Below are 14315 nucleotides of genomic sequence, written 5' to 3'. Positions count from 1 at the left end.
GCCCATATGTCACCTGCCTCCTGCTGGCTCTCCTGATTTGAGATGTGCATTGCTCCCTGTAAGTGGACAAAGGACTCTGGGTATTGGGAGGGGGACTCCCCAGTTGACAGGATGGTCTTGGGGGCTGTGCCCAGCCCCTTCTTGAGCTACAAAGGAAGCCCACCTTGGTCCCGGCAGATGAAGCTTCCACCTGGGCCTGACTCCCCTTTGTCTTGCTGGTCTCGTTGCCACAAAACCCGGGGGGGGGGGTAGCTGAATAACCAGAACTGGTTTAGTGGATGGACAAAGACTTCACCTTTCCCCACGTCATGGTATTGGGCACAGAGGTGAAGCCCACAATCTTCCCCTAAGAACACCACTGGACATGTGGAAAATCAGAAGGACTGTCCTGCTGTCAGAAGAACCTAAAGGAAGATTGAATATTCTTGCCTTGAACCCAGGGCTCAAGAAGAGACTCCAAGGGTTAGTTGGCTGACCTCCTTTTTAAGCTACAATAGCGCAGCAAGCTTACAAAGGCTTCTCTCAACACAACAGCTGACCAGTCCCAGTTGGACCTGCCCTGGACCCTGCTGCTGGCCTCTCTTGGAGTATGTGCTAACCTCCAAGTGGTACCCCCAGGTAATGGACTCTTGACGTCTGTTAGACTGTACTCCTCTTCTCCACACTACAAAGACATGATAACTTTTTGCAAACTCTCTTCTTGGAGAACCAGCAGAGACCAGGATCGCAGTTGAACCTGCAGCCGTCAATATGCTGGTCGGCCTCAGCTTGCTAGTTTGCTCCGCTGAAGATCTTCACTACCAGAAATGTTTTATGTCTGAATGTAGGGAACTTCACCAAGACTTATGCCAAGCCAATTGACATTGAGGGCTTTCTTGGCACTGACTTCAGAATTCGCCTGTTGAGAACTTTCCCACCTTCCTCAATGACCTGTCCAGCACTATTTTTAACTCAAACTTTCAAAATGTATATCTCCATGTCTGCTTAATGGATTGTGGTGTCATTTTATTTATTAAAAAGGAACTCAGTATTGCTTATTTGGTTAGGGATTTTTGTGTGTCTTCTGATCTCGCTTTATTACTCTTTAAGTACTGCCTAAATACTTTCCAAACTACCTCGAAGTTCAGCTCGACCGCTTTGCACCAAGCTACCAGAGGGGTAAGTGGGGACTTATGCCCCAGTTTCTTACACATATAAATTCATTACATATCGCCATTAGGAGTTTGAACTTTAGGGTTTTAAAAAAATCCTTGAGATGTGAAACACATTGCATTGAGTTTAATGCTTTAGAACTGCTTTATTGGATAGGAGAGATCTGGTAAAGGAGTAATGTACTACACGTTCTAGCACTTCTCTGACCTTAATCAGGAACCATAAATGTACATATTGTTATGTTATTGTTAAAAGCACCTTTGCCAGTTAAATTACAGTTTGTCTTTTAGTTATGTTGATACTTTTCTTAGTATCGGAATAGTTGTCAAACCTATTGTTTGCACAAGTCTGCCATAGCATGGGTTGATTTCAAAGTCAAGCATGTGTCATTATGTAAGCAAAACATGCCTTTGCAGGTTCTGGCAGACTGTTTAGCAGACCAAAACCATAACAGTGGTCAAACAAAAGGGTGAAACATGTTTTTTTACAAGAGCAGAAAACTCCAGACATTTAATGTCTAGGTTTTGATAGCTTTAAAAAATGAAAGTTTAGCTTCCAGCTTCTGTGTAGCATAAGCATAGAACCTAGGTATTTGTGACTATAATGTTTACATCTCATTTGCCATTAGAACCTGTGATACTGCAATTACCTTGTGAAAGGACCCTCGTGAAAGCGGTGAAAATCTGAAACAAGGCAAGATAGAAACAGCGCCTTAATAGAGACCGTACTTCTGTTATAGGAGGGTAGAACATGAAATTCTTCTTCAGAAATAGGTGGTGACAATCCAGTTCATGAAAGGAGTCAAACATTTGACTTTAGAATCCTATCAGCTGGCAATGGCATACACAGCAACTAGAATGCCAGAGTTTACACATAGATGTCTTAATTCACCTTCCTTGAAACAAACCAGTGAATTCCCCTGCTCTGAGCAGTGTGGGCTAGTGTCTAAAGTACTGGATTCGCATCCGAGGGTCCTCTGTCTACTCACAGATTATTCACTGAAATAAGCAATGTAATATTCAGTAAATTAGTTCAGCTTCCTGTGCCTCAATTGCCTCATTTTCCAAACTAAATAGTATGTCACCAAACATTCTGTTCAGTACACTAAAAAGTTCAGCCTGGAAGTATGTAGAAGTAATTTAGCACTATTCCTCCATGCCAGCCTCCTCGTTCACTCATCTGTTTTGGACAAGCAACTTAGTTGTGTTTGTAACTTAGGATTTAGCGCTTTAATGTTCACTGAAACTGTAACTTGCATTCATGCTAAACAGCTGGGAGGGCGTACTTAGTCCATGGAATAATATAAAGATTGTCCATATGCACGTTTGTAACCACAGGAGTATTTTGCAGACGCTTGGCATGTGGCATTATCTCATTCACAGATTGTTCTTCACAACCAGTTCTCTTAAGGCACAGCTTCAGTTATTTCTTGCCATTTGCTAAACTTCTTTCTGTTGAATAATCAATAGGGGATAGCTAACTGCATTCTTCTAAGCACAAAGCTTAGTAAGTCTGGTTCCTTCTAAGCATTGGGCTTGGAATTGAATTACCAGGTGTTCAAGAGAAGTTGAGTAAAACAAAAAAGTGATGTCAAATGGCTGACATAATCTTAGTCACTTGTAATTACTCTGGGGTGCAGGCATCATTTACCATCATGGTGGTCATCTTTTTCCCCAAATACCAAATTTGCTTACACCCAGTGTTGCATGCCCCCTCTACCTCTGCTCGGGACACAATAGGAAACTCTCTGGCCTATCTCATCCTTTGTGCTGCTTTGACTCCAGAATAGCACTGAACAAAGAGCTTCTCCGCCCTACTTCTTCTGCCTACTGCGAACAAAGCATATATTGCAAAAGAGAAGCAGCAGATGTGCAAGAAAGGCTTTGTCCTATCTGCTGCTGCCAGCCATATGAGCTTGCTTACATAATGTAGCAGAAACGGAATCCTAAACCACCAAATCTTCCAAGCATAAATTTACAGCAGTTACTGCACAACACAGAAACTAGTGTTGTTTGTATTGAGACGGTGCAATAGCAGGCATAACGTAGTGATCTTAGAACTTAAAATATTTCTCCCAATAGCTTTAATAATAACTGCATACTTTTGGCGACTACCATAAGTATGTGCTGGTTCCTTACTGTCAACATTTTTATCCTGTCACTAAATGTGCCTTGAATCCGTTATAGTGTGTCTTGGGGATTAGATGTATGAAGTGATTATAGATTCTGAAATCCCTGATACCCTTTTCCTTACACCAGCCTAGCAATATAGATTCACAGTAGACCACTTGGCATCTTCTGAGCTATGGTCCTTGCAATCCATTACCATTCACATCCGCTACACTTCACTATTCACCATACAGAGTAAATGGCATGGGGAAGTTATCTGTTGGTTCCTCCAGGCATTCCATCATACATGACATCAGAGAAACCAGATGTTAATGCTCCTGCATCGCCATCACTCTTCAGTTTATTCAAGACCGGACATCCAGTTGCACAATTTGATCTCTGAAATGGTGAACACACATTTACTCAGTAATCTGGACCCAATTTACCGGTTTCCCTTCTGTTTGTTTGGAGAAGGAACGTCTAACAAAGCAGTGCTCTGTGAAAGTGTATTCTGTTGCTTCTGCTAACCAAGCATGCTTCTGAGGGCCTGATAGCCTGACTACTAGAGGGTCCCGGACTGCTACAAAGCATGACATCCTCCCATTAACGCATCAAATATGCACTTACTTTGTCCCCTCAGCACCTGAGTGTTTTGTGTCACAGAGGCAAAGCTTTAAGTGTTATACTGTTAGCGGATCGCATGCTGTAGAAAGATATGTACATGTATGAAACAGCTTCTGAGCCGTGGAGTCCTGGGCTCTGCTACGGATTAAACCCTCTTCTGAACAGTGGACAGGAGCTTTATTTTTTCCAGGCTCTGTCTTTCGCTTCCAGTGAAGATCATCTGGCAGACACCTTGGACCTCCCATGAGATGTCCACCACAGCCCACAAAGCAAAGGCAGACACCTTGGACCTCCCATGAGATGTCCACCACAGCCCACAAAGCGAAGGCAGACACCTCGGACTTCCTATGAGATGTCCACCACAGCTCACCTCCCATGAGATGTCCCCCACAGCCCACAAAGAGAAGGCAGACACCTCGGACCTCCCATGAGATGTCCACCACATCCCACAAAGCAAAGGCAGACACCTCGGACCTCCCATGAGATGTCCACCACAGCCCACAAAGCGAAGGCAGACACCTCGGACCTCCCATGAGATGTCCACCACAGCCCACAAAGCGAAGGCAGACACCTCGGACCTCCCATGAGATGTCCACCACAGCTCACCTCCCATGAGATGTCCTCCACAGCCCACAAAGAGAAGGCAGACACCTCGGACCTACCATGAGATGTCCACCACAGCCCACAAAGCAAAGGCAGACACCTCGGACCTCCCATGAGATGTCCACCACAGCCCACAAAGCGAAGGCAGACACCTCGGACCTCCCATGAGATGTCCACCACAGCCCACAAAGCGAAGGCAGACACCTCGGACCTCCCATGAGATGTCCACCACAGCCCACAAAGCGAAGGCAGACACCTCGGACCTCCCATGAGATGTCCACCACAGCTCACCTCCCATGAGATGTCCCCCACAGCCCACAAAGAGAAGGCAGACACCTCAGACCTCCCATGAGATGTCCACCACAGCCCACAAAGCAAAGGCAGACACCTCGGACCTCCCATGAGATGTCCACCACAGCCCACAAAGCGAAGGCAGACACCTCGGACCTCCCATGAGATGTCCACCACAGCCCACAAAGCAAAGGCAGACACCTCGGACCTCCCATGAGATGTCCCCCACAGCCCACAAAGAGAAGGCAGACACCTCGGACCTCCCATGAGATGTCCCCCACAGCCCACAAAGAGAAGGCAGACACCTCGGACCTCCCATGAGATGTCCACCACAGCCCACAAAGCAAAGACCCTTTTGGAAGCAGTAGGGTACGATTATGTGACCGCTTGTCCGAAAACTATTAACATTCGAACAGGGATACAGCAGGACATCCTGTCCCAAGGTTCTCCAACTCAACCTGCAACTTTGAGGGGGCTTATGTACAACAAATGGCATTTGTGAAGATTGTGCTGCATAGTTACATCTCCATGATGATGTTTATTGTGTTTCATTGCAGACCCTCCTGATGTACCGCGCAACTTAAGCTGTGAAACTCGTTTGTATGATGTGATCATATGCAGCTGGAATGTCGGCAGACCCACAGGGCTGTATTCAGACCGCCGTGAAACAAAGTATTCCTTGTATGAAAGGTATGAAACCGACTGATGGAGGGGTTTTACAATTGATATAAAGCGTTCTGATCTTCGTTTTCTTTACATTTTATGGTTAGTTTGCAAAACTAATACAAAACATTAATGTTGTCAGTTTGTTAGTTTTTTCTAGTCTAAATAAATACATTTAAAATTTAGTGTCTTTAAAAACTTAAACTCCTATATTACTAAAGAATGGTTATACATCCGCACCATGGGGCGGCAAAGCTTCTCTTGATAATACTTATCACTGATGGGAGCAGGTGCCATTTTCTTGCTTTGCCTGTTTTTATTGCTGATGAGCACCATTTATCAAAGCGATGGATAGCAGGTCCCTTCTCTATTCCTGAAAGCATGTCAATATTCAGGGGTGAACCTTTTGTGGGACCTCACGATCCATTTTTAATTGCATCCTGTGCAGGAGACGATAATTGCTTTTGTGATTTTATTTTATTGGGCACTCTCTTATGTTCCTTTTCATTTCATCCTGCACAGTATCTCTGCTGTGCAGCTCTTTGTGATTCTTCTCTGCATGTACACATCAGCCACGTTTTCTCCCATTTACCTATCCCTTGATAGACCCTAGATACTAAGATCCACTTTCCCTTTGCTCACCTCTGTTGCTATGTTATTATTCTTCTATCCTCCCGCTTTGTACTTCACTTGTTCCGGGGTAGATTAGAAAAAAGATGCAACATGCTGTTTTTCATGCTGCTACTTCACTAGTGTGTGCAGTAAGGCGCGCCATTCAAGATGTCAAACAAGCAGAGAAGGTGACAGGAGGAACAGTCAAAATATAATCAAAGCTCTCCGATCGCCACACTAATGTGGCTCACTTTAAAATACCTCTTCTCCGCCTATCCCAGTCCAAGCTGAAATAACAAGCTCGCAACCCGGCCATGTTATCTTTTTCCCAATAATTGTTAGTTTTCTGTTCACCGAAGCTGATTAGAGCGTCGCCTGGCAAAGTGTAGGGGCCTGGGTAAATTACACCCAAGTCCCCCCCTTTTGTGGCGGTCCTGCTTTCTGCCAGCATTGTGACATGCTGAGGACGCTGCGGTCTCAGATTGTCTCGATGGGGCTGCTAAGCGATTTGAATGAATTCAACATTTGTAATAACAGGAATAAGAGGACAGTAAACATCACCAAAACTACAGCAGCTTTAGAAAGAGCATTACCGATGCTGGAAATAGTGGCTGAAGGGGGTGGAAATTGAAAGGGTTCATTCAAACTACTATTCTGAAGCTTGTAAGAGTGGGAGTGGTAGATTACACATTCTGCATTCGAGATGAAACGCCCTATCCGAACTGTGATATATAGCTGCACTTGCACATGGAGCTGAAGCATTCCCAGTGAGGGTACACAGATGAGTGGATGAGGCTCAAATTAAGATTGGCCTAGACCACAACATTTGCGGCACTTTAAAAAAATGTGTAAGACTCAAACGGACAACGAGGAAGGCTGATTTGGCAAGCTCTAAATGTTTAGGGTTACTTTCTCTTTCTAACAAATCTCGGTTTAGACGGCATAAGTAATCTTTTGATAAGCACGTTGACAAATTCTAAATGTGCAGGTTCCAGGAAGACATTTCATGAGATATATTGTGCCTTTGACCCACTTTGAGTCTTTATAGAGAAAATATCTGTGACATGAAGTTATGATTGCAAAGATTAGAACAGACAGAGTAGCAATTACATTTTGTTTAAAAATCTCGAATTGTTTTGAAGTTGCGTAGTTTGTCATAATTATGGATTATACTTAATATTTTTTTCATCATTTGAAGAGGTATATCTTAAGTTAAATATTTTTATGGAGCCGTAGTAGAGTTGATAGATTTTGTATAAAAAGTCTGCCTTCAAATTGTTCGACCTAGCATCATACGTTTATCTGAATGCTTTTCTGACCTGAATGGTATGTTTTATTAATTTCAATTAATCAAACAATAAATAAACAAGGTAAACAAGCTTAATTTGTGCAGGTGGTAGTCAACAACATTATTAGTTAAGGACCAGGACTTTTTTGAGTACCACCTTGATCGAAAGCAAGAGACAAGGGCAGACAAGGTAAAAAGGAGGAGGAAGAGGAATACCTGATAAGAGTGTCAAGGGAGAAAGCAGGGAGGATAGAAGAACCCCAAGTGAGCTAAAGTAACATGAAGTGTAGGGTAGGGGAAGAAAGGGGCATGAGGCCCAATCATTACTAGCCAACCATGGCATTTTGTAATCTTGGCCTTCGGCAGCGATGGGCTCATATCAAAATCTTTGGGCCCTAGTCTTATTACTTTATTTATGTATTTATTTTAACAAATTAAACACTATCTTTTTTACCAGATGTATCAACTATTGCTCCTAACTTCTTTCCCTCTTCCAATAACCTCTCCGCAATCAAATGTATATCCTCTGTCTCTTTCTAAAAAGGGTATTTCTCTGCAACAGCTGTATATCCCTGTTCCTCACCTGACCATGCATGATACAAACTTTACATTACCAACGTGTTCTTAACATCACTGTCCACATTTGTGACTGCAACAATGCTGTGAGGTGGCCAAAAGGCAAAATGTGTGTAGCTATATCAATCACTTCAAATAAATAAATAATGTGTAGCAATATGTGATACATATAACATCTATGCTGAGTAGAACTTCAGTACGCTCTTTATTATAAATGCATTAATTAAGTAAAAAAGAAGCCAAATTGCAACTCTTTTTTTATGTCTTAGGGTATCCAGAACTGTCATTGAATGTGGCGCGCCTCCTGTAAACAGCAAGAGGTTTAACTGTGAATTTAAAATAAGAGAAAATGAAAATCGATATAATTTTACATTAAGTGCTGTCAACCCATTAGGCGAATCTCAGTCTGCTCTGTCAATCGATGTTAGACAAAGAGGTGAGAATCTTCGGTTTTATGTTTGTATGAAAAACAGCGATGTGATTGATATTAATTTTATATATGGACCTACCACATGTATGATTGTGTTTTTGTCCTTTCATTGTAAGAAAGCTTGTTTGCCATCTTGTGGCTTTTAATACGGATGGAGAAATCTAATATTAGAAACTTTGAAGTGGTTAAAACTCTACCAATTCTCTTGTGCCTAATACTCTGAGTGTTTTTTTTTTTAAACAAATTTTATTTATCAAATGACCCATAGAGAGCATGGCTCTGTAACCCAAAGACATCTGAACAATAAGTACAAAGCATCATGACTTTGACTTTTCAATAATAAGAGCAAGAATACAGAAAGAGCGATACAGATGAAAGAAACCATATGTAAACCCCCACCCAACAACCACCCCCCGTAGCACTAACAGCCTCTCAGACACAACCTAGCCGTGGCCTTGCCCCGCAACCACTCGCAACAGTACACATAAGTGCAATAAGTTACATCTTGCACCAACAGGATGACTTTAAACTGGATGGAGGGGCCCGCTGCATCTACCGGCTCTGCAGCAAGTCCCAATAATCTGCCCACCACTTCCAAATGTTAAAATACTTCTGCGGGCACCCTCTTGCCTTGAAAATAGCAAGCTTCAGGCCCATACAGAAGTCCAGGCCCTTCTTCCATACTGACACCGAAGGTGGAGTCAGAGCCTTCCATGCTCGAGCAATGTCTCTCTTCGCCAAAGTGAACCCCAGCAACATAAGATGGTGTTTATAAATATTGCCCCAATCCCATCCATGAGATGTAAAAGCATTAGCTTTGGCCACTGGGGCAAATCCCAGCACAGCACCTCAAAGAGGCAGGTCAGGTCAGGTCAGGTCCAGAACCGTGCCAAGGAGAGACAGTGCCAGATCGTATGTATCAGGGTCCCCTCCTCTCGCTCACATCTAAGGCATACCGGGGAAGCCACCAGACCCCCCTCCACAACCAGACCCGCGTAAAGTAAACTTGATGAAGATATTTATACTAAATAAGGGGTAGGCGTACCGCTATGGCTGCCCCCCGCAGGGAGGCTAGGGCCTCCGTCCAGTCTTCCTCAACAATCGGGCCAACATCCCCCTCCCAGGCCCCGCTAAGCTTCTGAAGTGTGGGGGAGCAGTGAGTTACCAGGGACTGATAGATCTTAGATATTTTGTGGTCCTGAAGGCCCCCCATAAATACTTTGGCTTCTATCAGGATGAACTCCGCCAGTGACTCCAGGCCCTCTAGATTAGGGGAGAGGGCGTGTCGAAACTGGAGGTATTTGTAAAATTGGGTTTTAGGCATTTGGAAATCTTTTGGGGTCTTGAAAGGACTTCAGTATTAGCCCGCGCATAACATCGCCCAGGGTAGAGATATTGATACGGTCCCAGATGCAAAACCCGGACAAAGTAGCTAGTTGTGGCAGGTGGCCATTATTCCATAAGGGGGTCTCCTGTGTCTGCGTGTTCCACCACCCATCCTCCGCAAGGCCTGTCGCCAAATTTGGAAAACCACCTGTGTCACTGACGGCAGGGATCTATGTACCGGTGCGGAGTATAGAATCGTGTGAAGGTAGAAATCCCCCATAAGGCGCCGCTCTACAGCATAAGCGGGGTCATCTCTGCCCCCAACCCACCACTCATTTAAGACTAGTAGATGTGAGGCCATGTAATAGGACAGTATGTCAGAGGTCGCCAGGCCTCCACAATACGTAAAGCGGAAGCATGTCCTCCTGCCCATAAAAATTGGCCCAAGGCAGCATTAACCTGCCTGAACTATCTAGGGGGAACCAGGTAGGGGTGATTCTGCAGCTAGTACAGTAGACAGGGAAGCAAGACCATCTTAAAGATGGCCGATCGACCAAAGATAGACAACGGCATATGAGACCATGTCTTAAGATCCTCTCGGACACGTTCCCAGACCGGAGCTAAGTTCTTCTCCCACGCCACCGATAAGAATACCCTGAGATACTTCATCCTGCCAGTAACAACCGGAACCAACAAGGCCCAGGCGCCCAAACCCAATGTGTCCCCAAGAAGCCACAAGGTAGATTTTCTGGGATTCAAATAGTGACCTGAGGACCTGAGGTGACCTGAGGAGTCCCCAAAAATCTGCATAATATGAAGGAGCCGCAGGCCTGTCCGATCAACGTCTGTGAGAAAGAATATATTTTAGCTCCTACGTTCAGGAGCGAGATGGGACGATACGAAGCATGCTGGTCTGGGGGTCTGCCAGGTTTATGGAACACCACCACTTCGCATATCTCCAATCCTGAAGAAGACAAACCTGCTCACGGGACTCCTCTACCACTTTAAGGTCATGGGGTACTAGTTGCAGGAAAAATTTCCTAAAGAACTCACAGGGAAACCTATTTGGCCCGGAAGCCTTACCTGAGTGAGGTCATCCAGGGCTGCACCCAATTCTTCCTCCGTGAGTGGGAGATCAAGCTCCGCACTCGCCTCATCGGACAGAGCCCGAGGCGGGAGGTCATCCAGGAACCGGCCAATCGGGTCTTCGTGGAGACTTTCTCTGGGGGCATATAGCTCCACAAAATATGTAGAAAAGCTTTCGGCTATATCCGAGGAGTCTGTGAGAGGCCGTTCATTTGGGCCCGCTATCCCAGGGAGGGACTGCGAATGAACATCCCGTGACAGAGCTTGTGAAGCATCTTGCTAGATTTATCCCCCATTGGTAGACCCTGCTGCGCGTTGCCAGCCAGGTAAGGCGGGCCTCGTCCATGAGAAGGGCTGCATAGTTCTGCTGCGCCAGTAGCAGCTGTTGCCGTATTTGATTACCTGTACGCCTCAACTACGATGATCGAGATCTATAATATTCGCCTCTGCTTGGAGCAAAGCCTCCCTCCGAGTCCTACGGGCTGCAGCGCAAAAAGAAACGTATATACCCCGCAGGGTGGGCTTCATTGCCTCCCACAGAGGTTAGGCCTCTGAAACCAACCCCACATTAAGTGTCAGGTATTGATCAAGTGCGCTCTCCAGGCACTCCCTGTAGTCTGCCTTCTGGAGGTTCCACGTCAAGAGGCACCAGCGAAGGGCCGTTTTTTCAGCCCATCTGTAGAGTAAGAGTAATCGTCGAGTGGTCGGAAAGACCCCTCGGAAGAATATCCGTCTCCACCACCCTAGCAGCAACCGCCCGGGCTACAAACAGATAGTCGAGACGAGAATAGGAATTGTGAACCGCAGAGGGATATGTGTAGCCAAGGACCATTCCGTGCATCCGGCGCCAGTGGTCCACCCAATCAAGCCCAGACACTAACGAGGAAAGTTTCGTAACTGGGCAAGCAACGCACCCTCCCCAGGCCTCCAACGATGCCAGGCCACATCCAGCACACCGTTCTAGTCTCCCCCTATCACACAGGCCATCCGGAATGTTCACCATAGGGATATAAGCCACTCTACTAGGAGGAGGGGCATAGGCACAGCCCAACACCACAAGTTCCTCCCTGACCGTGCCCTGCAGAAATAAAGTAACGCCCCTGGGTATCTACCCACGTCTTAATATGTGTGTAGAGGACTCAGTGGTGAATTTAAATCGCCACCCCGTACCCCTGCACAAACCTGGACTGAGAGTGTTTTTTAATCCTCAAATTGTATTTTAAAAAGTCAGATTTCCAGAATAGTATTCAATCAAAACACTTGCATTATAAAGTTATAATCCTAAAAGTATGAATACACATAACTCTAACACATAGAGTAGAATTATAGTTAGAGAATCAGAGCAGTTAATTAAAAAAACAGAGATTTACGATATCTTGCAGCTGATTTTTTTTTTAAACACACGGACAAAAAACATCAATTCCTGGGAACATGTATACAAAACACATTGCAGTTTAAATAAGATTTTTGCACCAGGGTAGTAAATATCCAAATGTAAACAATCAATAAAACTTACTAAAGAAAAGAAAGTGCAATAATGTCTGGGAGGAAAACTCATCACATGAGCAGATACATATTTAATCATTGCTATACTGGCTCAAGAGAACAGACAAAGAACCTCAAATTGAGCCTAATCTAAATCTTGTAGGAAGAGGCATCTCCCATAGTTGTGTACCAACATAAAGATATGGTTACAAACCTCACGTTGTTTGACTGATGACATTCTTTATTATCAATGGTTTAGTAAGTTCAACTGCACCTCTCAGGGAGCACCTGCTTGCCATGAAAGAGTTCTTAATTAAGGTTTTGTCCACTTTTTAAATGAATGTAGGATTGGAAAATACACTCTGTCCTCCTAATTCCTCCTTGGTATCTTCAACATATAATAGCTGTGTAATTTGTAAGCAAACTGGAGCACTTTAGAGAATAGTTTACCATTTTTGAAGCTTTAGAATTCTATGGGCCGCAGCCCATGAAAACAATTGAGCTAACTTAATGAGGTCTTCTTTACAAGTTATCCATAGTTCCTCATGGCAAAATTAATTCAGGCCTATAGAGCAGAGAGAAAGGAAATGACAAAAATGATTCTGCTCAATTTCTAGGTTACTTGAAGTACAACCTCAAACCACAGCTCCATACAGTAACATTGGCACACACTGCATTTTATACTTCTTTAGAAGTGGGGGTGGGTTTACTGCCTAGATTAGTAGCAACATTAAACAACAACGCTACTAGCTGAGAAGAACTAGTGTCTGATGTTCTTTGCTGCCACCCATAAACTAGCAATGTCAAACTTAACCTCGTTAATGTGAGAATGGATGCACTTTAAAGATTATTTGCCCCTTAACTGATAAGCTGCCAAATATCTGGACCTTCGGTCCACAAGTCATGATGTGGGATTTCGATAAGTTAGTCTCAAAATCAAGTGTAAACCAAATTCTTAAGACCACTGGGTGTAAAAGACAATAAGATGGCGTAATCAGCATAAAGTAATGCCGAAATTGGTATAGATCTTACTTTAGGCATTTCCTGACTTGCTTAGTGTGGTAAGATTATTAATATAACAAATGCACAGTACAGGATCTAGGACACAGCCCTGACACATACCCTATTCAAGTTTAAAAGGGCTTGTACGTTCTCCTTGATTGGCAAATCTGTCCCTTAATGACAAATCAAAATGCAAAACGTGTAAAAAAGTCAACTTACCTACTTGTATTAAAATCTGCGAGAGCTTGGACCTGTACATGAGGTCAAGCACACTACTTGGGTCCATAAATGGCAACTATGGAGTTGTATAGTATAGCAGCTATAGTATATTTGCTAGCAATTAGGTGTAGGTTTAAGCATTGTTCCATACCGCCCAGGGTTTCTCTAAAAGCATACTGAGCTTCTGACCGAAACTTATAGTTGTTAGCTGAGTGCAGAATTTTGTTCAATAGAATTCTACCCGCCACTTTGACTATCGAATCAATCAAGGAATTTGTTTTTTCAACCAGAATCAAACTGCACTGGGGCAATGATAAAAAAAAAAGACCTTGAACAGGGAAACCTGTTTTACCAGAAGAATTTAGAACACTGTAAGCAATGGGGCTCAGAGTTGCTAATCTGTAAAGCAAAAAGAACGTATGAATATTCAAAATAAATGTCAAGTGAAAAATCAGGAAGAGGAATACTCCCAGCAAAGTTGCCAAACCTTCATAACAATAGATGTTTTTGAAAATTAGATGTCCACTCGCTAGCAGTAATATGTGCCCCAAATATGCTGTATTAGCCTTCTTTGAGTTAACCACATTCCAAAATAATCTCCAATCTTTTAGCACAAAATGTTGTTTGTGGCAGCCATATCGAAAAACAATTGAACAATTTCTACATGGCTTACCACTAAGGATAAACGCAAGTCAATGTGAACTGTGTTATTTTTTATAAAATCATAAATTTACAAGGAACTTGAAGTTTCCAAGCAAACCTTCGATATTCATTCTTGGTTAGTACACACTAGGTAAGCAGAGTATTCTAGCCAACCGGTTTGCCCTTGGAACCACTCTGGGCTTCTGGA

The 14315-nt window shown here is 43.8% G+C and overlaps 1 protein-coding gene across 2 annotated transcripts in view; it reads left to right on the top strand.

Annotated features, from left to right (window-relative positions):
* Positions 1-14315, top strand: part of LIFR (LIF receptor subunit alpha) — a 611573-nt gene that overhangs the window by 407180 nt on the left and 190078 nt on the right. For both annotated transcript variants that reach the window (XM_086960553.1, XM_086960554.1), the window contains exons 9-10: positions 5336-5468; positions 8187-8353. In XM_086960553.1, coding sequence (XP_086816679.1) covers positions 5336-5468; positions 8187-8353 — 300 coding nt within the window. The remainder of the gene's footprint in view (positions 1-5335; positions 5469-8186; positions 8354-14315) is intronic.

The sequence above is a fragment of the Lissotriton vulgaris genome, chromosome 3_1 (assembly GCF_964263255.1).
Source record: "Lissotriton vulgaris chromosome 3_1, aLisVul1.2, whole genome shotgun sequence".
In the NCBI taxonomy this organism is placed as follows: Eukaryota; Metazoa; Chordata; class Amphibia; order Caudata; family Salamandridae; genus Lissotriton; species Lissotriton vulgaris.
This window is presented reverse-complemented; position numbering and strand designations above follow the sequence as displayed.